The sequence below is a fragment of the Papio anubis genome, chromosome 10 (assembly GCF_008728515.1).
Source record: "Papio anubis isolate 15944 chromosome 10, Panubis1.0, whole genome shotgun sequence".
Classification (NCBI taxonomy): Eukaryota; Metazoa; Chordata; class Mammalia; order Primates; family Cercopithecidae; genus Papio; species Papio anubis.
In genome coordinates this window covers 2433794-2460896 of record NC_044985.1, presented here as the reverse complement: position 1 = coordinate 2460896, position 27103 = coordinate 2433794, and the positions used below count along the sequence as shown (strand labels likewise).

The 27103-nt window shown below is 47.0% G+C and overlaps 1 protein-coding gene and 1 pseudogene across 1 annotated transcript; both read right to left on the bottom strand.

The window, feature by feature from the left end:
- Window positions 1–10514: 10514 nt before the first annotated feature.
- Window positions 10515–12127, bottom strand: LOC101012900 (annotated as a pseudogene).
- Window positions 12128–16035: 3908 nt separating this feature from the next.
- On the bottom strand, window positions 16036–26511 carry POLR2D (RNA polymerase II subunit D). Its single transcript, XM_003909274.5, has 4 exons — window positions 26382–26511; window positions 22336–22516; window positions 19994–20089; window positions 16036–17531 (listed from the first exon to the last, which is right to left on the bottom strand). The coding sequence occupies exons 1-4, from the start codon at window positions 26452–26454 to the stop codon at window positions 17453–17455; spliced, it is 429 nt and encodes a 142-aa protein (XP_003909323.1). The 5' UTR covers window positions 26455–26511; the 3' UTR covers window positions 16036–17452.
- Window positions 26512–27103: the final 592 nt, after the last annotated feature.

Sequence of the window (27103 nt, the reverse complement as noted above, 5' to 3'; positions counted from 1 at the left end):
TTTTGTAAATTGCCCAGTCTCAGGAATGTCTGTATCAGCAGCGTGGAAACAGACTAATACACACCATATCTAATGTAATACATATTCCCAGGCTAATCTAATTAGCTGCTTTTTTTAGGTCTGTCTCTCCCCACTAGAATATAGGCTGTGGGAGATCTGGAACCTTGTCATCTTGTTCTCCTTTTTTGTAGGCTAGTCAAGTGAAGCAATGGGAATGGAGAAGGAACAAAGAAATTGTTGTAAACCAGTTACAAACCAGTTGTAAACACCACTGCACTCGGCCCAGCCTTGTTCTCCATTTTTGTCCCAGTCTATATGGTGGGTACGCAATAAACTACGTTTAATTCATGGAACATCAAATAATGAGAAGGTTATAAGAGCACTATATCATAAGAGCAGGAAGGCTTGTCTTAGAGTGTTTTTTAAAATTCCCCAAGGGTTGCAAGTGACGTTTCAATCAGATACATGAAGCACTTAACAGTGGCTAACCACAAACACCTGGACTCAATGGCCATGGGCCCCACTCCTCCTCTATTTCCAATGCAAATGAAGCTGGGAGTTACAAGGCCTCTGTGCCTTTGTGAGAAAGAGTTGGAGATTCAGTCAGGGAGTTCCCCGGGGGCTATAAAAGTTACAAAAATATTGAAATATTTCCATAAGTAACCTCTGACCACCCCGTCTCAGGATCTCACAGCCAGCAATTGGAGGGCTAATGCCTGACCTTACTAAGGCCAGCAAACCCTAGGTTGTTAAATATTTTGAAAACCACCTCTGTTTTCTGATAATTTGTTTACTGGCAGAAGCAAGTTTCGGAAAAGGTCAGTTTGGACTAGACGCTGAAGAACCCAAGTTTTACCAACAGCTGCTCTGTAGGACTTTTTTTCTTTTTTCTTTTCTTTTTTTTTTTGAGATGCGTCTCACTCCGTCACCCAGGCTGGAGTACAGTGGCGCAATCTCAGCTCACTGCAATTTCCGCCTCAGGCTCCTGAGTCACTGGGATTACAGGCGCATGCCACCATGCCCAGTTAATGTTTATATTTTTAGTAGAGACAGAGTTTCACCATGTTGGCCAGGCTGGTCTCCAACTCCTGGCCTCAAATGATCCACCCACCTTGGCCTCCCAAAGTGCTGGGAATACAGGTGTGAGCCACCGTGCTCAACTGTAGGATCTTATATAAGGTGGCAACCTATTATTATGTAAACTAGCTCCCTTTTTTTTTTTTTTTTTGAGATGAAGCCTTTGTATGTTGCCCAGACTGAGGCTGGAGTACAGTGCTGTAAGGAAAAAGGATGTGCTGTGGTCAAGAATAGGCCGAGGCAGACATCCAGTCCAGCATGACTCAGTGAGTTTGGAGCACAGGCGCACATCTCTGCTCATTATGTAACCACGCCACGTGAGGCTCATTATGTGATCACCCACGTGAGCTCGTGCTTGGCTTGGAGCCACTATTGTCTGTAAAAGGTATAACTACCCTGCTGACACTGTACATATGGCTCATGCCCAGGCTCGCTCACATTTAAAGAGTAAAGCCATGTCAAACTCCTTGAGTGTTTTCCCAGCTACTCACCACCTCACCGACTCCCTTCGGACCTCAGTTTGGGCTAGAACCCGACAATTGGCTTCACAAGCAGGATCCTGGGGTGAGTGACCCTTTGGCCTCCGCTGATTTTGGGACTGCCATGTGGCTGCAGCGTGGGCTGTGGTACCCGGCAGCAGCTGTGCTGCTCAGATGGGCTCCGGTGGTAAACTGGGCAGCAGTGGATGGGTCCCCCGCAAGCACGGAGAAGGCACCGGGGCAGCTGGAAGCACAGAGCACTGAGAAAGAGCAAGCTCTTGCCGGCAGAGTTGGGTGGGCATTTTTACTGCGCTAGGAGAAGTACACACCCAGTCCTTGAGGGATGCAGTGCAGGTAAGAGCCCTCCAGGTACAGGCAGGGCGCCTGGAGGCCCAGCTACACAGCTCAGAAAATGAGCTGAAGCTGCGGTGAACGCAGGCCTGGGTCCGTCGTCTTGGCCAGAGACCCCCACTTGGTCTGATACCGAGGAGGAAGAACCCCCATTGCGGAGTGAGCCAGTGGTCCATCAGAAGGCTGTCAGCAGGACCCAGGGCTCCACGCGGTACAGAAGGGGAAGATGCCCCACCCACAAGGGGCCTCCCCATGGGAGAAAGGGGGACCCAAAGAGTGGCATGTTCACAGATGTGGGTAGATCTGATTTTGGCCAGTGTTGACTGAGAAAAAAAAAATCTATAAGCAGCCCTATGAAGTGCTCTTAACTTTGTGCAAACAGTTGTCTCCGGAGCAGCAATTCCAGAAAAGGCCCAAGTGGGAGAAGGACATTGATATGCGACCCGGTCCCACCCAGGCACTTCGGCTCAAAGACTGCGTGCTGCAGCCAGGCAGGGGGGTAGAGCCTCTTCTGTTTAATGTGTACAGTGGGTGCTTGCGCTGGTAGGTACCAGTGCAGACTGTACCCTTTTCTATGGGAATCTGGATAAGTTTCCAGGCAAGGCTTCATAGACAGCTACGAAAACTGATCAATGAAAGTGAAACCTGTATCTTTACACCTTGGCATTGGCCGTTTGTGTAAATACATTCTAGGGGTGGATATTTTATATGGCTTGGCAGTTGTGCCGTCTATCACAAATTTGATGGACCGCCTGACAACAGAATTGGGACAGTAGCACTATGTGGTAGACTTGGCTAATCCATTCTTTTCCAGGGAGCCAAGAACAGTTTGACTTCATGGGACGGTGACAATGAAATGTCAGTGTTGCCGCAGGGCTATATGCATAGCCCCACCATATGTCACGGTCGCGTTGATAATATTATGTTAACCTCTGATTCTCTTGCAGATTTAGAAGCGTCAATGCCTGTCTTGCCTGAGATTGGGATGGTGTGGCTGAGACCGCCTTCCTAGCAGCCAAGAAGGCTATTCAGCAGGCACAAGCCCTGTGGGTAGTTGACCAGGGGCAATTATTTGAGCTGGATGTGCATGTTGGAGCTGGATGTGCAGCTGGATGGTTTCGGTTGGAGCCTGTGGCAGCACATGGAGCGCTTGGGAATGCCAGGAGGCTTTTGGTCCTAACTATGGAAGGGAGCTGAGCTCCAATATTCTTTGATAGAGAAACAGCTAGCAACTGTATATGCTGCCGTTCAGGTTCCTGAAAGCACGCAGGATGGGCTACAGTCATCATGCAGATGATGTACTCAACAGTGGGGTGGATACGTTCACGGGTAACAACTCCTGGACTGGGACAGCGTAGACATCCACTTTGGCAAAGCGGGGCACGTACTTCGAGCAGCGGAATATGCTGGGTACAAGTCCCTTAGTAGCAGAGTCGTAAGAGGTCTTGGCACCTGTAGTCCTAATGCAAGATAAGGCTGTGGGGGCCTGAGGCACCCCCAGACCCTGGGCCTTCACCGCCTAAGAAAGGGTGTTCCCCCTCCATTCCTAATGAGACATGGTATACAGATGGGTCTAGCTGGGATGCTTCTGCTCCCTGGGCTGCTGCCACTGTCCACCCTAGTACTGACACCATATGGTTTGATACCAGCTGTGGACAAAGTAGCCAATGGGCTGAACTCAAAGTAGTGGGGATGGTGAGCATCAAAGAGGTGACACCTTTGGTAATCTGCACCAATAGCTGGGCAGTTTATTGAGGCTTAACCTTGTGGTTAACCACCTAGAAGTTACAGAAGTGGCCAGTTGGTCACCAGCCCATGTAGGGCCAAGCCATGGGGCAAGACCTATAGGAGGAAAGATGACCTCCTCCGACCAGGCATGGGGAAGGCCACACCTGGAAGGCCAAAGCAGGAGGACTGCTTGGGCCAGGAGTTTGAGTCTGGGCAAAAAAGTGAGACTCCTATTTCTACAACAAAATATAAAAACTTGGCCGGGCGCAGTGGCTCACACCTGTAATCCCAGCACTTTGGGAAGCTGAGGTGGACGGATCACCTGAGGTCAGGAGTTTGAGACCAGCCTGGCCAACATGGTGAAACCCCGCCTATACTAAAAATACAAAAATCAGAGAATTGCTTGAACCTTGGAGGCAGAGGTTGCAGTGACCCAAGATCATGCCACTACACACCAGCCTGGGCAACACAGTGAGACTCTGTCTCAAAAAGTAAAAATAAGGCCGGGCGCGGTGGCTCAAGCCTGTAATCCCAGCACTTTGGGAGGCCGAGACGGGTGGATCACGAGGTCAGGAGATCGAGACCATCCTGGCGAACACGGTGAAACACCGTCTCTACTAAAAAAAATACAAAAAATTAGCCAGGCGTGGTGGCGGGCGCCTGTAGTCCCAGCTACTCGGGGGGCTGAGGCAGGAGAATGGCGTGGACCCGGGAGGCAGAGCTTGCAGTGAGCTGAGATCCGGCCACTGCACTCCAGCCTGGGCGACAGCACAAGACTCTGTCTCAAAAAAAAAAAAAAGTAAAAATAAAAATGAATAAATAAAAGTAACTTATGGTTGCACAACTCTGTTAATATGCTACAGATCATTAGTGTACCTTAAATGAATGAACTTTGTGGTATGTAAATTATATTTCCACGAAACCGTTTATTTTATTTATTTATTTATTATTGAGATGGAGTCTGGCTCTGTTGCCCAGGCTGGAGTGCATTGGCTCGATCTCGGCTCACTGCAGCCTCCACCTCGCAGGTTCAAGCGAGTCTCCTGCCTCAGCCTCTCATGCAGCTAGGATTATGGGCACCCACCACCACGCCCCACTAATTTTTGCATTTTTAGTAATTTCGCCATGTTGCCCAGGCTGGTCTCGAACTCCTGACCTCAGGTAATCCACCAGCCTTGGCCTCTCAAAGTGTTGGGTTACTGGTGTGAGCCACTGCGTCCGATCAAAGCTGTTTAAAAAATAAAAATAAAGGCCAGGCGTGGTGGCTCACGCCTGTAATCCCAGCACTATAGGAGGCTGAGATGGGCAGATCACAAAGTCAGGAGTTCAAGACCAGCCTGGCCAATATGGTGAAACCCTGTCTCTACAAAAAATACAAAACAAAACTTAGCCGGGCGTGGTGGCGCACGCCTGTAATCCCAGCTACTCAGGAGGCTGAGGCAGGAGAATTACTTGAACCCGGGAGGCGGAGGTTGTAGTGAGCCGAGATCACACCACTGCACTCCAGCCTGGGTGACAGAGGGAGACTCTGTCTCAAAAAAAAAAAAAAAAATTTAAAAAAGTTAAAAAAATAAAAATAAAAACCCTCAGTGGATACATTAAAGAGGAGATTAGTCATAGCTGAATAAAGACTTAGTGGTTTAAAAGATAGATTCAGGGAAATCACTCAAAATACAGCACCAAGAGATTTTTAAAAACACAAAATATGTAAGAGAGGCTGAGAGACAGAACAAGAACGTTAAACACCGTATAGATTGAATAAAAGTCAAGAAGGAAAGAAGAGGAAGGCTAGGTGTAGTGGCTCCTGCCTGAAACCCCAGAACTTTCAGAGGCTGAGGCAGCCATATCATCTGAGGTCAGGAGTTTGAGACCAGCCTGGCCAACATGGTGAAACCCCATCTCTACTAAAAATGCAAAAATTAGCCAGCTATGGTGGTAAGCGCCTGTAATCCCAGCTACTCAGGAGGCTGAGGCAGGAGAATCACTTGAACCCAGGAGGCAGGGGTTGCAGTGAGCCGAGATCAAGCCACTGTACTCCAGCCTGGGTGACAGAGCAAGACTTCGTCTCAAAGAAAAAGGAGAGAAGAGGGAGAGTGAAAAAATTGCTGCAGTTAATATGACAGTGACTAAGAACTGTCCCAAAGTGTAAGCCATGAATCCACAGATGGAAGCAGCACGGTAACACTCCAACAGGATAAACACACCAATAGGAGTAACACTCCAACAGGAGAAACAAAAATAAAGCCATACCCAGACATCTTGTAGTGAGGTTGTAAAACACAAAAAACAAGGACAAAACCATAAAAGCAACTAGAAACAAGAGATTATCTGTGAAGGAATAATATTGAGACTGTCAGATTTCTTTTTCTTTTCTTTTTTTTTTTTTTTTTGAGAAGGAATCTCACTCTGTCACCCAGGCTGGAGTGCAATGGCACAATCTCAGCTCACTGCAACCTCCGCCTCCTGGGTTCAAGAGATTCTCCTGCCTCAGCCTCCTGAGTAGCTGGAATTACAGGCGTCCGCCACCATGCCCAGCTAATTTTTGTATTTTCAGTAGAGATGGGGTTTCACCATGTTGGTCAGGCTGATCTCCAACTCCTGACCTCGTGATCTGCCCACCTCGGCCTCCCAAAGTGCTGGGATTACAGGTGTAAGCCACCGCACCAGGCCCTTGACTCAGATTTCTTATCAGCAACAATAGAGGTCAAAAGACAATGGTGGCTGGGAGTCGAGGCTCACATCTGTAATCCCAACGCTTTGGGAGGCTGAGGCGGGTGGATCACTTGAGGTCAGGAATTTGAGACCAGCCTGGGCAATATGGCAAAACCGCATCTCTACAAAAAATACAAAAAAATTAGCCAGGTATGGTTGTTCGCACCTGTGGTCCCAGCTACTCAGGAGGCTGAGGCAGGAGGATCGCCTGAGCCCCACAGGCGGAGGTTGCAATGAGCTGAGATCTTGCCACTGCACTCCAGCCTGGGCAACAGAGTAAGACCCTGTCTACAAAAAAAAAAAAGGAATTGAGAAAGTTAAAAAATTAACAACAATACCTATTAAAAAAAAAAAAAAAATATATATATATATATATATATATATATAAAAGTCATAAAATTTCCAAAATGGTACAAGAAAGAAAATGGTGGCTGGGTGCAGTGGTTCATGCCTGTAATCTGTAATCCCAGCACTTTGGGAGGCCAAGGCGGGCAGATCACCTGAGGTCAGGAGTTCAAGACCAGCCTGGCCAACATAGTGAAACCTCATCTCTACTAAAAGTACAAAAATTAGCTGGGCGTGGTGGTGGGCACCTGTAATCCCAGCTACCCGGGGGGCAGGAGAATCACTTGAACTAGGGAGGCAGAGGTTGCAATGAGCATAGATCCTGCCACTGCATTCCAGGCTGGGTGACAGAGAGACACTCTGTCTCGGAAAAAAAAGAAAATGGCAAAGGAATAAATAACACTGTACTGGAAATTGGAAAAGGAAAACAGTTAACACAGGAAACCATGGAAACAGCACATTTTCTTTATATATATATATATATATATCTTGCAACACTGAGGCTGTAGACTCTGAGAGCTGGCATCCTGTCTTATTATATCCCCATGTGTATACAACAGCACCTGACACAAAGAAGTTGCTCATGAGCCCAGTGCAGTGGCTCATGCCTGTTATCCCCGCACTTTGGGAGGCTGAGGCGGGAAGATCACTTGAGCCAAGGAGTTTGAGACCATACTGGGTAACATAGGGAAATCCTGTCTTTACAAAAAAAACGAAAACGAAAAATAGCAGGCACGGTGGCGCGTGCCTGTAGTCACAGCTACTTGGGAAGCTGAGGTGGGAGGATCATCTGAGCCCAAGAGTTCGAGGCTGCAGTGAGCAACAATCACACACTACACTCCAGTCTGGGCTGGAGACGCTGGAGTCAAAAAAATTGTATCCCCCCCAGATTCTGATATATAAACATGCATGTCACTTTTTATGTATTACTGAGTTCTATTTTTATCTATAACGTAACTTTCAAGACCCTGTGTCAAAAAAAATAAAAATAAAAATAAATCCCATTCCAGCAGATATAGCTTAAAAAAAAAAAAAAAAGAATATAAATAGTTCTTGCCTGGCACAAAGGCTCACACCGGTAATCCCAGCATTTTGGGACACCGAGGTGGGTGAATCACTTGAGGCCAGGAGTTCAAGACCAGCCAGGCCAACATGTGAAACCCCGTATCTACCAAAAATGCAAAAAAAATAGCCAGGCATGGTGGCTCACACCTGTAGTCCCAGCTAATCAGGATGCTGAGGCAGGAGAATCACTTGAACACGAGAGGCAAAGGTTGTAGTGAGCCGAGATCGTTCCACTGCGTTCCACCCCAGGCGACAAAGCGAGATTTCATCTCAAAATAAATACAAGTAAATAAATAAATGCCAGCCATGGTGGCTCACACTTGTAATCCCAGCACTTTGGGAGGCTGAGTAGACTAGACCATTTGAACCCCAGAGTTCAAGACCAGCCTGCGCAGCATGGTGAAACCCCATCTCTACTAAAAATACAAAAATTGGTTGGGTGTGGTGGTGGGCGCCTGTAGTCTCAGCCACTTGGGAGGCCGAGGCAGGAGAATCGCTTGAACCCGAGAGTCGGAGATTGCGGTGAGCTGAGATCGTGCCACTGCACTCCAACCTGACGACAGAGCAAGACTCCATCTCAAAAAAAAAAAAAAAAAAAAAAAAAAAATTGAGCTCTTGATTTTGTTTTCTTTTTTTTGGAGACAGGGTCTTGCTCTGTCACCCAGACTGGAATGCAGTGGTGCAATCATAGCTCACTGCAGCGCTGACTCTCAGGGCTCAAGAAATCCTCCCACCGCAGCCTCCCAAGTAGTTGGGACCAAAAGCATGCACCACTCTGCCTGGCTAAGTTTTCTCTGTGTGTGTGTGTGTGTAGAGATGGGGTCTTACTATGTTGCTCAGACTGGTCTTGAACTCCTGGCCACAAGCAATCCTCCTGCCTTGGCCTCCTAAAGTGCTGGGATTACAGGCATAAACGACTGTGCCCAGCCGAGGTCTTGATATACACATCTTTTATTTTTTAAGGAGTTTTGCACTGTCGCCCGGGCTAGAGTGCAATGGCGCGATCTCAGCTCACTGCAACCTCTGCCTTCCTGCCTCAGCCTCCCGAGTAGCTGGGATTATAGGCATGGCCACCATGCCCAGCTAGTTTTTTTGTATTTTTAGTACAGACGGGGTTCACTGTGTTGGCCAGGCTGCTCTCGAACTCCTGACATCATGATCTTCCCGTCTCGGCCTCCCAAAGTGCTGGGATTACAGACGTGAGCCACTGCACCTGGCCCACATCTTTTTTTTTTTGAGGGGGGAGATGGAGTCTCTCTCTGTCACCCAGGCTGGAGTACAATGGCTCACTGTAACCTCCACCTCCCGGGTTCAAGCAATTCTCATGCCTCAGCCTTCCAAGTAGCTGGGATTACAGGTGCCCACCACCACGCCTGGCTAAGTTGTGTATTTTTCAGTAGAGAACAGGTTTTGCCATGTTGGCCGGGCTGGTCTCGAACTCCTGACCTCAGGGTGATCCACCCACCTTGGCCTCCCAAAGTGCTGGGATTACAGGTATGAGCCACTGCGCCCGGCCACAAATAAATATCTTCACCCTTGTCTGTGTTCTCTGCTATACATCTTATCAAATCTTTAGACAGTCTATTGACTTCCTAAAATGTTAGTGATTTTGGTCGCATGCAGTGGCTCCTGCCTGTAATCCCAGTACTTTGGGAGATCGAAATGGGTGGTTTCCCACAAGTTCAAGACCAGCCTGGACAACAGAGCAAGGCCATCTCCAAAAAAAAAGTGACTTTGAAGTTTTAAATTTTTACATGATCAAGTCTTTCCATTGTTTATTTCTTCTGTCACTGCTGAGTTTAAAAAGTATTGGTTTTCAAATACCTGATAACTTCCAGTTCCCTTTGAATATGAAGATGTGTTAAACTCTGTATTAATAAGAACGCATTTGGGACATGCGTGGTCTCAGGGTGTTTATATGACTTGGGAAACAGAAGTTGGTCTGAATTTACGAAGACATCAGTGTGAATCTGGAAGTATCCCTGTGTAGGGCATTACAAAATATAAATATTGGAAAGCTAAAAGGTGAACGTGTTGGGTTTCCTCCTTCTGTCTTCCTTTCGTTCTTTTTGTTTTTTAATCAGACGGGGTCTTGCTATGCTTCCCAGGCTGGTCTCATAACTCCTAGGCTCAAGCAATACTCCTTCCTTAGCCTCTGAAAGTGCTGGAATTACAGGCATGAGCCATGGCGCCCAGACTGAAATTCAACACACAGGTTTTATGCCCATTGAAAAGGCAAAATTAATTAGAAAACAGGTTATCAGCTGGGCGCAGTGGCTCCTACCAGCACTTTGGGACAGAGTGCTGTGCAGTGACACAATCTCGGCTCACTGCAAGCTCTCCCTCCTGGGTTCATGCCATTCTCCTGCCTCAGCCTCCCCAGTAGCTGGGACTACAGGCACCTACCACCATGCCCAGCTAATTTTTTGTATTTTTAGTAGAGACAGGGTTTCACCACATTAGCCAGAATGGTCTCCATCTCCTGACCTCATGATCTGCCCACCTCAGCCTCCCAAAGTGCTGGGATTACAGGCATGAGCCACTGTACCTGGCTGTAATTATGTATCTTTTTGAGACACAGTCTCACTCTGTCACCCAGGCTGAAGTGCAGTGGCACCATCCCGGTTCACTGCAACCTCTGCCTCGTGGGTTCAAGCAGTTCTCCCATCTCAGCCCCCAGAGTAGCTGGGACTACAGGCATGGACCACCACGCCCGGCTAATTTTTGTATTTTTAGTACAGACGGGGTTGCACCGTGTTGGCCAGGGTGGTCTCCAACTGACCTCAGGTGATCCACCCGCCTTGACATCCCAAAGTGCTGAGATTATAGGCATGAGCCACGGCACCCGGCCTCATGCTTCTTTATGTGCCAATTAACAGATGCCTTTTGTCGAGAAGTAAATTTACAGATCTCACACTGTGATAATGGCTTCTCGCCAATGTGAATCATCTGGTGCACTACCAGATTGTGGGAACTCTTGGAGGCCTGAGCACAGTATTCACAGATATAAAATCCTTGTGATCTGTATGATGTTTGTCATGTCATAGAAGTTGTTTCTGGAGCCTACAGAGTCGTCCACAGGAGGGATGGAGACATACATTTTTTTTTTCAACAAATGCTATTTAACATGGTGCTGCCAATAGCCAGGATGGGCAAGGACAGTTCCACATCCTTCCATCTCACAATGGACATACTGGGTTGGAGGCTTTTTTTCTCCTTCTGGGTAAATGTGGACTTTGGCCATCTTTCCATCTTCTTTCTCTCTTCCTCGGAGGTTCCTCATCCTCCCTAATTTCATTCTCCTCTTCTTTTACCTCTACCTCTACTTCCACTTTAATTTCCTTCTTCTCCTTCTCTCCTTTCACCTTCCCTGATTTTCGCGTGGCTTTGGGGTCTCCCTTTCTAAGAGGGGCTTGTAGGTCTCATCTCTTGGGTCATCTTCGAATGGCATCTCCTCCTCACTGATTAATGTCTCCTCTTCTTCCTCCTTGCTAATGCCACCTGGAGACTGATGCTTCTCGAACATCATAATCGAGTTGGTCTGTATTTGGTTCTGATTTGCAGATGAGCTGCAATGAACCAGTCTTGCACTGAGAGCTTCAGGTGTTCTCTGTATCACATGAGGAGAAACACATGTCCTGCTCCTACTGCGCCACCCCCGGCTAGGTCTGGATGCAGCAATGTAAACTTCCTGAAACAGGGCACAATCATCTGCCTCTTTTTCTTCTTTGGGATCTTTATCAGTTGTTGGCATAGGAGTTGCGGACTCTTCTTGCCCTGAACGGGAGATGGGGATTTTGAGACCTGGGGACATTGGGAGGCCTGGCATGGGGACTGCTCCTCCCCCACAGGGATACTTGGCCTTCCTCTGGTGGGATACAGTGGCCCTGCCTGGGTCCCGACCTCCCCTCAGCCCGCGGCTGCTAGTGGTCCCCGCAGGCACCACCGCTGCCACCTCAGGGCGCTGTTGTTGGGGGCCTCGTCCGGAGCCGCCTTGGCCAAAGAGGCAGACTTCTAAAACCAGAATTTAGGGTACACAGAAACACAGGATTCAGTGAAAGTAACACGCATCTTTAGATCTCAGAATTTGGGGGATCTCAATTGTTATTAAATCTGATAACGTTCCTGTTGCCGCTGCTGCTCTTGTGGGCATTGTTCATCTTGCTGAAATTCTCTTCGATCTCAGTGCCCTGCAGGGCACTGCTGGTAGCTAAGAGCTGCACTGTCCAATACATTAGCCACCCACCACATGTGACTATGAGAATTTTAAACTTATGGCTGGGCGTGGTGCCTCACACCTATAATCCCAGTACTTTGGGAGGCCAAGGCAGGCAGATCACCTGAGGTGAGGAGTTCAAGACCAGCCTGGCTAACATGGTGAAACCCTGTCTCTACTAAAAAAAAATACAAAAATTAGCTGAGTGTGGTAGCGGGTGCCTATAATCCCAGCTACTCAGGAGGCTAAGGCAGGAGGATCGTTTGAACCTTGGAGGTAGAGGTTACAGTGAGCCGGGATTGTGCCACTGTACTCCATCCTGGTTGACAGAGGGAGACTATCTGAAAAATAAAATTTAAACTTAAAATCCAGCTCCTAAGTCATTAGCCTACCATATGCAGAAGCTCCATGCAGTCAGTGGCTAGTACACTGGACAGTTCGGGTATGGAATGTGCCCATCTCAAAGGAAGTTGTCTGACAGCTTTGGCTTGTCAATCTTTCACAATTCCCCGTTGTCTCCTAGGCTGTTTCCCTCGCCCCTATCCCATGAAGCTCTCTCCTCAAATTATTTAATTTCAGGCATTCTTGTTTCTCCTTGTAGCTCCACATTTACGCAACTTAAAATGGGGGCTCACTAAACATTTGCTGGTAAGTATGCAGCGCCACACAATGGAAGGGAGGCTCACACGGCTGCTTTGAACCTGCTCCACGTCTGATGGACTTGAGCAGATCTGCCCCCACTCTGCTGTCATCGAATGTGCATTCTCCTTGCTTAGTTCCAAACTGCTCTTCCACTGACGAAGACAGGAGAGCCAGGTGTAGGTACAAATACTGATCAGAATCTACCCAGGACCTGCAGTCTCTCTAGTCCCATCTTCCATTCAGGAGTTGCAAACAGGGACTTTTATCGAGTCAAAGATTGTTCCAGAAACCCGAGAGCTGTAACCACAGATATTTCCTTAATATTTTTCACCGCAATTGTTAGGTTAGACCCAAGGACAACTAAACTACACCACTACTGGGACTGACCTTTGACCCAGAACTCTCCCCAAGGAAAACTTCAATATGAACCAGATATTCAATAGCATGAAATACTTGTCAATGTTCCTAAGTGCTATAGTGCCCGTTATAGAGGAAACTGTATTTTCAAAATGCATACTTATTTCAGAATGAAGTATCATGTTGACTGCTTTCAAATGATTCCTAGCAATGAAATACAGATAAAGCAAATGGCATGTTATCCGTTACATCAAGGTGGTGAACACACAGGTATCAATGTACTAGTCTTTGCAAATTTTCTGTAAGTATAAAATTTTCCGTAAAAATATGATCTCACACCACTGGCATATTTCGTGCTTTTTATTACAGTATTACTAAGGCAGCTCATCGATGCTGAAGTCCGATCTAGCATGCCCTTTTTCATGCCTCAAGTCTAATAAATTTTAATAAAACCAGAACGACTAGATGCTATGGTCTGAATGTGCCCCCTTCTACCCAATTCATACATTGAACCCATCACTGATGTAGTATTAAGAGGTGGGGTCTTTAGCAGGTGATTAAGTAATGAGAGAACACCCCTCATGAAGGGGATTAATGCACTCATAAAAGAGGCTGCAGGTCAGACACAGTGACTCATGCCTGTAATCTCAGCATTTGGGAGGTGGAAACAGGTGGACTGCTTGAGGTCAAGAATTCAAGACCAGCCTGGGCAACATGGCGAAACCCCATCTCTACAGAAAATAAAAAAATTAGCCAGGCATGGTAGCTCGTGCCTGTGGTACCAGCTATCCAAGAGGCTGAGGTGGGAGGGTCGCTGGAGCCCGGGAGGTTGAGGCTACAGTGAACCTTAATCATGCCATTGCACTCCATGCCACTGCACTCCAGCCTGGGCAACAGAGCAAGACCCTGCTGTATCAAAAAACAAACAAACAAACAAACAAAAAGGCTGGTCCTTCCAACCCTTCTATCATAAGGACAGTGTTCATTTCCTACGGAAGATGCCGAAAAAAGGCACCATCTTGGACCAGAAAGCCGCCCGTGCCAGACACTGAACGTAGCAGCACCTGGATCTTGCACTTGCCAGCCTCCAGAACTGTGAGAAATAAATTCCTATTATTTATAGGTTACCCAGTCTAAGGTATTCTGTTATAGCACAGTAACAAACTAAGACACTAAAACTTTCAGAAAGACTTATCTGGTTAATTTAGCTTTCTGGTGAAGTGAGGGTTTGACAACCCATCTTTTGTTATATCAGTATGTTCCCAAATTTTCCTGATTTTTACATAGTACGAGCCTAACAATGTTTCACAGATCGCGCAAGGTCTCCTAGTAGCTATTTTCAATAGCAATATGCTGTCCAGCCCTGCAGACAATATTTGACTGTCTAGCAGAATAGCTGACCAGGCTTTTAATCTATAACAGCATGAGGTTGCTGTACCAAGTAATTCCCTAGTATGAGCTGCTTTTTATTATTTTTATTTATTTATTTTTTTCAAGACGGAATCTCGCTCTTGTTGCCTAGGCTGCAGTGCAGTGACGTGATCTCGGCTCACTGCAACCTCCACCTCCCAGGTTCAAGCGATTCTCCTGCCTCAGCTTCCCAAGTAGCTGGGATTACAGGTGCCCGCCACCACGCCTGGCTAATTTTTGTATTTGTAGTAGAGACAGGGTTTCACCATGTTGGCCAGGATGGTCTCGATCTCCTGACCTCATGATCCACCCGCTTCGGCCTCCCAAAGTGCTGGGATTACAGGTGTGAGCCGCCGCGCCCAGACTTTTTTTTTTTTTGGAGACAGTTTTGCTCTTGTTGCCCAGGCTGGAGTACAATGGCGCAATCTTGGCTCACCACAACCGCTGCCTCCCAGGTTCAAGCAATTCTCCTGCCTCAGCCTCCAGAGTAGCTGAGATTACAGGCATGCGCCACCACGCCCCGCTAATTTTGTATCTTTAGTAGAGACGGGGCTTCTCTATGTTGGTCAGGCTGGTCTCAAACTCTCAACCTCAGGTGATCCGCCTGCCTCAGCCTCTGAAAGTGCTGGCGATTACAGGGGTGAGCCACCACACCTGGCCCAATTTCATTTATTTTCTAAGTTTGATACTGTCAGTTGGTAGGCTACCAAATTCTTGCACTAATTTCTATGAAGCAAGCTGACTTAATCATCTATCTATACAAGCTCACCTGCCTGAGAAGCTAATAGTGAACATTTACTGGAACATACTATATGTCAGACATTTCTAGGCTCTTGTTTTTCAACCTTCTCAAAATATCCATGGGGCAGATACTATTATTATCCATATTTCATAATTGAGAACACCAATGAGGTTCAAAGAAGGGAAGTTGTTCAAGGATAAAAAGATTGGCCAGGTGCGGTGGTTCACGCCTGTAATCCCAGCACTTTGGGAGGCTGAGGCGGGAGGATCACTTGTCAGGAGTTCAAGACTAGCCTGGCGAACATGGTGAAACCCTGTCTCTACTAAAAACACAAAAAATTAGCCGGGCATGGTGGCAGGTGCCTGTAGTCCCAGCTACTCGGGAGGCTGAGGCAGGAGAATCACTTCAACCTGGGAGGCAGAGGTTGCAGTGAGCCAAGATTGTACCACTGCACTCCATCCTGGGCAACAGAGCCAGACTCTATCTCAAAAAAATAAATAAATAAAAATAAAAATAAGAATTTTTTATTTTTGCCTTATTTCATGGCAAACATAAAACCATCCCGACTTTAAAAGCCAACATTGTTCTTTCTCCTTTTTCTTTGGATCACAAGTTCATACAGAGTCAAGCAAGTGCCCCAAAAAAAAACCCCAAAATTGAAAACAGGTGTATTCCCCTCAGAAAAATCAAAGCTAGAATGTTTACCTATTAAAGTGTTTTCCCCCAGACTGAGATCAAGTGACTTCACTGCAGTGGCTCAAGAGTGGCTGACTCCCTCCTTCTGAACCAGCCCATCATAAAGCACCTATTGCTAAGTAGCAAGCCAGAGGCTTAGACTGGATCACTCATAATTGCAGACTTCAAAGTGTTCAGAACTTCACGCCTGGCCTATGAAATTAAAAAAAAAAAAAAAATTTTAATTGCAATTTTATTTTTCTCCACAGAATAGTTTTTCTTCAGTCCTTAACAACTCTGCTCCTTATATGGGCTTTGGTGGGGGCACGGGGCAGCCCCTGCAGGTCTACACTGGCATGGAGGTGTTCGGTTCTTGTGGGCTTCATGAGCTCGATTCCTGACTACCGTGCTGCGAGTGGCACAACTCACACAGTAATGTAGCTTCACATCCAGCCTGGGAAGTACGCAGGCTTCCAGGATGCTCACTGCAGAACCATCGCTGACTGCTGCGGCCTCTATGTTTCAAATGATGAACTTCTTAATAGCCTTGTCATTGGGCACACAACGACCACAGTTCATGCAACAAATAGGCTGCAGTGAACAGTGCACACCTAGTTGCAAACCTCTTTGGCATGACCATTGTTTCTTACCTTGGAGGTGTAGGCCCAAGAAAGATGCAGTAAAAATCTTAATTTGAGGGTGACTAAATGAGTCCTTCAAGACCACTCACCCCAAATCCACATTCTGCAAGACAGTTCAAGAAGAAAGGCAAAGTAGCCATCTACCTCAAGGGACTCTGAGCTCCACAATACTCGTCAACACTGCCCATGGCATGCTTCTTCCGCCTCCCAGGTTAGCCACAATGATGCCAACGTGCTCTGTCGACACTCTCATCCCTTCAGAATTTCAGGCCAGGTGTGGTGGCTCATGCCTCTAATCTCATCAGTTTGGAAGGCCACGGCAGGGAGATCACTTAAGCCCAGGAGTTTAAGACCAGTCTAGGCAGCACAGTAAAACCCCATCTCTATAAAGAATTTTAGAAACTAGCTGAGAGTGGTGGTGCACACCTTTGGCCCCAGTTATTTGGGAAGCTGAGGCAGGGGGGTCCAGGCTTCAGTGAGCCATGACTGTATGACTACACTCCTCCAGCCTGGGTAAGAGTTAAGACCCTATCTCCATTTAAAAGAAAAGAAAAGAAAAAGAAAAGGATTTCAAACAATAACAGTTGTTTAATTCTTCCTTTAGCATCTAGGTGAAACTGGTCTTTCTCTATAAAGTCTACTATATTCTGGTCTAGTTTCAAAAAGTATAAACGCACTGAAATGAAAACATGAAATATTAAGAAAAAACATGATGTGGAGGCCAAAAACCATGAATGAGGTAGTCAATAGTGTGGCCCCATCTCACACTTCCCAGAGGCACGTTCAGGAAGCCACTGGCAGCCACTGCACAAGGCTGCTCCAAGATTCCATGTCCTGGGCCTATGAGTTATTTGAAACAGCAACCTAACCCCACGCCGAGCCGGGCTGTTTTCTCCAAAGGAATTCTCAACTGTCCTCCGCAACAGCATTTCCATGCAAGTCAGCCAGAGCCTGGGAAGGTGGTGTTACGCCTGCGGACGCGGTTTCTCCGAGCAGCAGCGACGTTTGGAGATTAATACTGAAAGCTGCGCTTTGTCTGGATATCATCAAGAATCTGCTGCAGCTCCTCATCTTCAAACCGTCCCTCCAAGCTACAAGAAAACGAAAAGAAATGAGTGATTTGGCAACTGGCAATTTCCCCACGCTCTTCTTTGAGGCGTGCTCATCTACTGCCCACATCTCTAACACCTTCACCTTTCATCTGTATTTCTTTTCCACTTTTCCTGATAAAACATTACAAAATATTTCCAACGCATAAAAGATAAAAAGTATAAAAAATATACCTGTACAGTTAGCCCCACTTGACTTACAGGCTTTTTTTCCTTTTTTTTGAGACGGAGTTTCGCTCTTGTCACCTAGGCTAGAGTGAAGTGGCATGATCTTAGCTCACTGAAACCTCCGCCTCCCGGGTTCAAGTGATTCTCCTGCCTCAGCCTACCGAGTACCTGGGATTACAGGCGCCTGACACCACACCCAGCTAATTTTTCTTTTTTTTGAGACGGAGTCTTGCTCTGTCACCCAGGCTGGAGTGCAGTGGCGCAATCCTGACTCACTGCAAGCTCCGCCTTCTGGGTTCCTGCCATTCTCCTGCCTCAGCCTCCCAAGTAGTTGGGACTACAGGTGCCCACCACCATGCCCAGCTAATTTTTTGTATTTTTAGTAGAGACAGGGTTTCACTGTGTTAGCCAGGATGGTCTCGATCTCCTGACCTCATGATCCGCCCGCCTAGGTCTCCCAAAGTGGTGGGATTACAGGTGTGAGCCACCGCGCCCAGTCCTCACCCAGGTGATTTTTATATTTTTAGTAGAGACGGGGTTTCACCATTGGCCAGGCTGGTCTTCAACTCCTGACTTCAGGTGATCCTCCTGCCTCAGCCTCTCAAACAGCTAGGATTACAGGCATGAGCCACCACGCCCGGCCCTGCATTTTTCACTTACTGTCTTCATGTTTTCTAATGGTATCAACCTCCCAAAGTGCTGGGATGACAGGTGTGAGTCACCACACCTGGCCAGAGTTCTTTTTTTTTTGAGATGGAGTGTCGCTCTGTTGCCAAGCTGGAGTGCAGTGGCACAATCTCGGCTCACTGCAACCTCCACCTCCTGGGTTCAAGTGATTCCCCTACCTCAGCCTCCCAAGTAGCAGGGACAACGGCACACACCACCATGCTCAGCTAATTTTCTATTTTAGTAGAGATGGAGTTACATCATGTTGGCCAGGATGGTCTCGACCTCCTAACCTTGGGATCCACCTGCCTTGGCCTCTCAAAGTGCTGGGATTACAGGCATGAGCCACTGCACCCGGCCCAGCGACCCAGAGTTCTTTAATAAGCAGGAAAGTGGATGGCTGTGTTACTTTCCTAGACCAATACCTTCCCTCCTTCCCCAGAAATAACCACCATCCTCAATTTAGTATTTATCATTGCCATACATTTTTTAAAAATTTGTTTTGCCATACATATTTTATACTTACTACACATTTATGGATCGTAATGTATGCGCCCTGATTTCAAACTTTATAAAATGGCCGAGTATGATAGCTCAAGCCTGTAATCCCAGCACTTTGGGAGGCCGGCCGGGTGGATCACGAGTCAGGAGATGAGACCATCCTGGCTAACATGGTGAAACCCGTCTCTACTAAAATACAAAAAACTAGCCGGGCATGGTGGTGAGCCTGTGGTCCCAGCTACTCGAGGCTAGTGGCGAAGAATAAGCGTGAACCCGGGGCCGGAGCTTGCAGTGAGCAGTGCGCCACTGCCTCCAGCCTGGAAACGACACAGCGAGACTCCGTCTCAAAAAGCGGCGCATCACACTGTATTTATCCTTCTGCCATTTTTTCCCTCAGAATTCACTCTGACATATTCCATGTAGTTCCTGATTCACTGATTTTTTTCACTGCCGTACAATAAACATTGTATGACTATACAATGATTCATTTATCCACTTTCTTACTGACTAAGAGATTATCAAATTTCTGCTATCATTAGCAGTGCAGCATGAGGCCGGGCACTGCGGCTCATGCCTGTAATCCCAGCACCTTGGGAGGCCAAAGTGGGCAGATCACTTGAGGCCGGAAGTTTGAGACCAGCCTGGCCAACATGGTGAAACCCCATGTCTACTAAAAACAAAAGCAGAAACAAAACAGTGCAGCAATGAACACTAGAATATACGTCTCCTTGTAAACTTGTGTGAGTTACGTTTAAGATATGTACCAGGAATGGATATTTGGAACATGGAGTATATTCATCTTTACCAGACACAGCCAAATTGCTCTCCAAAATGACTGTTGTAATTAACACTCACACCCCTACCATCAGCGTACGGAAGTTCCAGCTGTTTCAGATTTTTGCTCTCACTTGGTGTGGTATAAAACCATCACTCTCACACACTGTTAATAAGCAGGAAACGTGCTTTGAAATATTGAACAAAAAAGGCACTTTCATTCAATATTGGCAATCATGTATCCAAATATATAATGCATACACATTTTAGACACACCAATTCTATTTGTAGGAATTTATCCAGTATACAGAGAACTTATCACAACTGGTACTAACCTTGGGATTAGAGCCTTGGACTCCTCAGCAGTCTCTGGGCAAAGGTTGGCCAAACAGGCCAACTCAAACTTGTGAAGCTTTTTCTGGAGTAGCAAGCTAATCAAAAGGAAAAAAAAAAAAAATCAAAACAAAAAAATCAAAAACAAAGAAACAACAAAAATCAAAAGAATAATCAACAGGAAAAAAGGGATCAAATGTAGCCAGTATTTAAATATAGCTAGACGGCCAGGTGTCATGGCTCGCATCTGTAATTCTAGCACTCTGAGAGGCCAAGGTGGGCTATCACTTGACGTGAGGAGTTCAAGACCAGCCTGAGCACCACGGCAAAACCCCGTCTCTACTAAAAATACAAAAATTGGCCAGGCTCAGTGGCTCATGCCTGTAATCCCAGCACTTTGGGAGGCCGAGGCGGGCAGATCACCAGCCTGGCCTGGCCAACACAGTGAAACCTCATCTCTACTAAAAATATAAAAATTAGCTGGGTGCAGTGGTGGGCGCCGGTAAACCCAGCTTACTCAGGAGGCTGAGGCAAGATCACTTGAACCCGGGAGGCAGAGGTTGCAGTGAGCCAAGATCACGCCACTGCACTCTAGCCTGGGTGACAGAACTAGACTCCATCTCAAAAAAAAAAAATGTATTAGCCGGGTGTGGTGGCATATGTCTGTAGTCTCAGCTACTTGGGAGGCTGAGGCATGAGAACTGCTTTAACCTGGGAGGCAGAGGTAGAAGTGAGCCAAGATTGCACCACTCCAATCTGGGTGATGAAGTGAGACTGTCTCAAAACAAAATGAAACAAAACAAAAAAAAGGTAGAGGAGGCCGGGCTTAGCAGCTCATGCCTGTAATCCTAGCACTTTGGGAGGAGGCCAAGGCAGGAGGATCACTCGAGTCCAGAAGTTCAAGACGTCTCAGCCTGGGCAACATAGTGAGACCCTGTCTCTAAAATAAATGAATAAATACAGAAAATAAAAATAGCTAGGGGAGAAGACTTGAACTGTTCCTAATACATAGAAGTGATCAACACCCTAAACACCCTAACATACTCATTACACATTCTAAGTAACAAAATATCACGTGTACCTCACACATATGTACAAATACTGTTATCAAAAAAAATTATATATATACACATATATATATAGGCTGGACATGGTGGCTTACTTCTAATTCAAGCGCTTTTTTTTTTTTTGAGATCGAGTCTTTTTTTTTTTTGAGATGGAGTCTCACTCTGCCACCCAGGCTGGAGTGCAGTGGCACGATCTTGGCTCACTGCTACCTCCACCTCCCAGGTTCAAGCAATTATCCTTTCTCAGGCTCCCAAGTAGCTGGGACTACAGGTGTGCGCTACCACGCCCAGCTAATTTTTGTATTTTTAGTACAGACGAGATTTCACCATTTTGGTCAGGCTGGTCTCGAATTCCTGACCTCAAGTGATCTGCCCATCTCAGTCTCCCAAAGTGCTGGAATTACAGGCGTGAGTCACCGCACCCGGCCAATCCCAGCATTTTGGGGGGCTAAGGTGGGAGATCAATTGAGGCCAGGAGTTTGAGACCAGCCTAGGCAACATAGTAAGTCTCCCCAACGCTACAAAAAAATAACGAAAAAACCTTACTTCCCCACTAACAGTAACATTTGGATCACACATACTGGACTTATATAAAATACGACAGAGTCATATTTGAATCTGTTCCCAGACTGGAGTAAAGTGGTACAATCACAGTTCACTAAAGCCTAACCTCCCGGGCTCACATGATCCTCCCACTTCAGCCTCCCAAGTAACTGGGACCACAGGTACCTGCCACCACACCTGGCTAATTTTTGTATTTTTTTTGTAGGGACAGGAGTTTCACCATGTTGCCCATGCTGGTCTTGAACTTCTGGCCTCAAGAGACTGGTCCACCCCAGCCCCGCAAAGTGTGGATTATAGGTGTAAGCCACCACACTTGGCTGAAATTTTGGTCTTCTAAGTTACCCAGGCTGGAGTTCAGTGGCGCAATCTCGGCTCACTGCAACCTTGGCCTGCAGGTTCAAGCGATTCTCCCACCTCAGCCTCCTGAGTAGCTGGGATTCATGGTGTATACCATCACACCCAGCTAGTTTTTGCATTTTTAGTAGAGACGGGTTTTTGCTATGTTGACCAGGCTGGTCTTGAACATCTGGCCTCAAGTGATCTGCTGCCTCAATGTCCCAAAGTGCTAGGAGCATAGGTGTGAGCCGCCATGCCCAGCCCAACATTATTTTACTTAAATTCACAGGTGACACCTGGGAAAGGGGGAGGGGACAGCAGTCCACATGCAGTTGTCCAACGGTTTGGATTAATAAAAACTTTCTTTTAGCACTCACCTACGAACACTGGCAATGGTCTCTCTGTTTTTGAAACGACTGAAACGGGCTGTGTAGTTTAATGTTTTCATGAAGACTTCTGAGAGTTCCTGTTCATCCTCTGCACTCTCATTCTGTTGCTTTCGATGTTCCAGAAGCATATGAACTTCTGAATTTAGAAGTGTCTCAGCTGTTTCAAACTCTATTTGTGAGAAGCATAAATGGCAGCTGAAAATACTCCTTCAAAAGTTTGCTTCTAATAATGTTCATTGTGCATTTGAACATTTCTCTGCCCCTGCAGAGATCCAGGGGTTTCCTACCCCACATCTACTTTTTTTCGAACTGTTATCTTAGGTTCAGGGTACATGTGCAGGTCTGTAGTACAGGGGAAATGGGTGTTGTGAGGGTTTGGTGAACAGACCATTTTGTCATCCAAGTGATAAGCATAGTACTGCCAGGTAGTTTTTCAATCCGCACCATCCACCCCCTCAACTAGGCCTCAGTGTCTGTTGTTCCCTTCTGTCCATATGTATTCAAGGTTTAACTCCCACTTATAAGAATGTGAGGTACTTGGTTTTTTGTTCCTGTGTTAATTGCTTAAGTGAATGCCTCCAGCTCCATCCATGTTGCTACAAAAGACATGATTTCGTTCTTTTATTTTTTTTTTGAAACAGGGTCTCAATCTGTCACCCACGCTGCAGTGTAGTGGCATGAATACAGTTCACACTAGCCTTGACCTCCCTGAGCTCAGGTGACCCCCCACCCCCACCTCAGCCTGCCAGGTAGCTGGACTGCAGGCACGCACCACCACACCCTGTATGTTTTTGGTAGAGACGGGGGTTTCGCCATGCTGCCAAGGCTGGGATCTCGTTCTTTTTTATGCCTGCAGCTACTCACATCTTTACATTTACCCACAGTTACATATCACAAGGCAAAGTGGAGTTCACGAGACACTAACATTTAGCTTGTCTGAACTAGATTCTGACACCAAAAACCTGACCTAGACATGCTACTAAGTAGTGACACATATAGACTAGTTACTGATTTCAAGAGTACACTGACAATTACTGCCCTCTAGCCTGCATCAGCTCATCATCTTCCTACTTCGATAATGCTAGTATTATACTCTCAATTTTAAGAATTGTTACGTGTTAAAAAGGGCCAAATGTCTAGAAATAAACATTAATAATGTACCCCCAAATCTATTTTTGTACCCACACAAATGTTATAAGCAATTTTTAAGAATTAGGTTTGAGAGAAAAAGAAACCCATGGCCCATTTTCATAATATATGGCTACCTTCTACACTTCTAGAATAGTTCTGTTAAAAAATGCTGTTACCCCTTGGGAAAATCACTCTCTCCCTTATGTTCCTGCAGGATCTTATGTTCCTGATGTTTATCTCAAAGTATTAGAGATCGTTTTTATCTGCCCTTCTCTTAACAGTGAATTCCCCTAGAGCAGGAACCATTCATAAACATGAATTCATGTTTATAATCCCTCACCGAAAAGGAAGCAACAGTGAGGAAAAGCCAGAATGACTTGCAATTTCACATTTACACGTGCTATAGGTCTGTTTATTATCGGGGAAATCACTAACACCTCCCTCAGAGTAACGCCTTCCCAATTCTCAAGCCGGGTAACTGACAAGAGCCTCATTCTCCTTTCACAACACAGACAGTTTAAGTGGTAGGTCAGGAGGAAAGTCTATTTTTATTTGAAAGGTACTCATTGCTACTGAATATAATAGGCTACCAATACAGCTGGAGCACTATTGAAATAAAATTAAAATCTAAATTAAAAAATAGGTAACCAAAAGCTATTTTCTACCTGAGGGCAGGAGAGTTTAAACAAAAACCTCAGAACACCTTTTTCTGTCTTCCAGCCTATAACAGGGGATGTACTACAGTGAGTGCCTATTTGTATACCAGGAACGTTACTTCTTTTAATCTTTAACACTGAGGCACTGTAGGTACAGAAGAAACTACTGCCTCACAGCAATGAGTAGAGGAAAAGGCGTTATATATCAGGACTGCAGGACCTCCAAACTCCGAAGCGACAGTAACAAATGACATCAGGCCAAAACAAAAAAGGGAAGAAGTAGCTAATCAGTTACAAATCGGTGTGTTGGAACTTTGATGTTTTTACAGGTCCTGGAAAAATCAATGTTAAGAGATGCATCCCAGGCTGGGTGCCGTGGCTCATGCCTGTAATCCCAGCACTTTGGGAGGCCAAGTCAGGTGAATCACCTAAAGTCAGGAGTTCGAGACCAGCCTAACATGGTGAAACCCCATCTCTACTAATACAAAAATTAGTCGGGCATGGTGGCACATGCCTGTAATCCCAGCTACTCAGGCTGAGGCAGGAGAATCGCTTGAACCCAGGAGGTGGGAGGTTGCGGTGAGCCGAGATTGTGCCACTGCACTCCAGCCTAGGCAACAAGAGTGAAACACTCTGTCTCAAAAAACAAAACAAAACAAAACAGATGCCTCCCTTTCTGCACTAAACCGAAATTACTTGTTAAATGGAAAGGAATGGAACTTTTAGGCCACCAGGAAACTAGTCAACTGTCCCTATTTCTCATTAAGAACAATATTCAAATACTACTAATACATTACCCTCACTCCCTTCAACCAAGGAAGGTCAAGGCAGCCAAACTGTAACTCAGAGGGCCTAGGAAAGGGGTGTCTGAGACCTATCACAGAGCTTTTGGGAGGCATTCCCAGGATTCGGCATCAACAAAATGGGGATGGGGGAGGCAGTTCAGACACTTTTGTATAACTATGGAGAGGAGGAATCCAAGACTTCTCCCCATGGCTAATTCCAATAAACATTTTCAAGTGAAAGCATACACACACACACACACACACACACACACACACAATTTATTTGGAAACAAAAGGAAATAGATCAGGGGATCTGCATGTTATTCTCTCTTGTGCAAATATTTTAAGAACAATGGCCATAATTAATCCCTGTTGCTAAAAAAGGAAAACAATTCCTTGGCCAGTATGTCATCTGGAAATTTTAGTAAGGTTCCGTCATCACGACCATTAATAGGCCCGGTGCAGTGGCTCACACCTGTACTTTCTAACACTTTAGGCAGCTAAGGCAGGTAGACCACTTGAGGCCAGGAATTCAAGACCAGCCTGGGCCACATGGTGAAATCTTGTCTCCACAAAAAAAATACAAAAATTAGCCAGGTGTGGTGGTGTGCACTTGTAGTTCCAGGTACTCCAGGGGCTGAAGTGAGGTGCGAGGATTACGTGAGCCTGGAAAGGTTGAGGCTGCAGTGAGCTGTGATCACACCACTGCACTCCAACCTGGGTAGCAGAATGAGATCTTGCCTCAAAAAAAAAAAAAAAAAAAAATGCAGGGCGAGGTGGCTCACGCCTGTAATGCCAGCTCTGTGAGGCCAAGGTGGATGGATCACTTGAGGTCTTGAGGTCTTCATCCCTAGGAATACCCTCCCCAACCACTGCGTGCCTGAGAAAACTCGAGGCTGCCAAAGTGATTTGTTTGTTCCAGCCAACGGCTGAAAATAGGCCTCTGTCTCTCCGCCTCTGTGGGAGGGTAGGGGCCTAACTTCGATACATGCTGCAGTCAACAAACCAAGGTGGGTTCACACGGACCCTCCTCTTCCCTCTTTTTTACATTTCTCACTTCCCCGACTCCCCTGAGCCCCCGCTCACCACATCCTTATTCCCTAACTCTCCTTTAAAACGCCCAGAGGTTCGGTACTAATCGAAGCTGAGTTCGGTTCACGCTGGACTCTTCTCCCTAGTGCAACGTTCTATCCCTGTTTAAAAATCTGTCCTCACCACCTGGGTTTCCGGCTTTGTTTACCTTTGACACCAGCGCCCGGAACTTCGCAGTTTGTTATCACATAAAATAACCCAGTTGCCCAGGCGGCCACTCCCAGGTCCACGTTCCCTCCCCAGCCCTACGCCGCGCGGGGGTCTGCCCAAGCCGCCGCCGAGGCCAGGCCTTGGGCGAAGCGCGGATAACGCCAGGCCTGCGGCGACCACGCGAAGTGGCGCGGGGCGGTCTGGCGGCCCCGAGCCCAACCTTTAGGAAAGATGAGCTGTGAGGCGTCCTCCTCTACGTCGCCAGCCCGCGGATCGCCGCCACCTGCTGCCATCGCTGAGTCGCGCGCCCCACCAGCGCCGCCGGAAGCGGAAGCGCGGAGCAACGGCCACGGAAGGGGCGTGGTCTTGGGAGGGGCCCCGAGGGGTGGGCGGGGCCGGGAGTGTGAGGCTGGCGGGGCGCAGCGCGGGGACCGGCTGGTGAGGTCCCGGAGGCTCCCCGCCGCCCAGGGCCGCCCTGCACTCCTTCTCCTCCCTCGCGCCTCGCCGCGCAGACGTCCTGGGGTAGGTCCCTAGGCCTTTCTGGGCGGAGAGGGTCAGATGAGCTGCAGGAACGCCTGCTGATGGAGAGCAGGGCAGCCGACTCCGAACGTGCCGGGTCGAATTTCTTTCACTGACTTACACTTCTAAAATTTTATTCATTTGTGATGGATTATCTAATACTTCTGAGCACGCGGACAATGATATTCAGAGGCTTTTACCACACGTCTGTTGGAACATTTGGGTGATGCATAGAAAATTAAGCAAATGACGGCCGGGCACAGTGACTCACGCCTGTAATCCCAGCACTTTGGGAGGCCGAGGCGACGGGATCACCTGAGGTCAGGAGTTCGAAACCAGTCTGACCAAAATGGTGAAACCCTATCTGTACTAAAAATACAAAAATTAGCCGGGCATGGTGGTGGGCGCTTGTGATCCCAGCTA

What these genes read in the sequence shown, in the direction of transcription:
- POLR2D (XM_003909274.5), bottom strand. Translation starts at nt 26,454, where the DNA reads ATGGCAGCAGGTGGCGGCGATCCGCGGGCTGGCGACGTAGAGGAGGAC. An exon ending in ACAGCTCATCTTTCCTAAAG is followed by an intron (nt 22,517 to 26,381) that starts GTTGGGCTCGGG and finishes TCTCACAAATAG; the next exon opens with AGTTTGAAACAGCTGAGACA. An exon ending in ACCATTGCCAGTGTTCGTAG is followed by an intron (nt 20,090 to 22,335) that starts GTGAGTGCTAAA and finishes CCTTTTGATTAG; the next exon opens with CTTGCTACTCCAGAAAAAGC.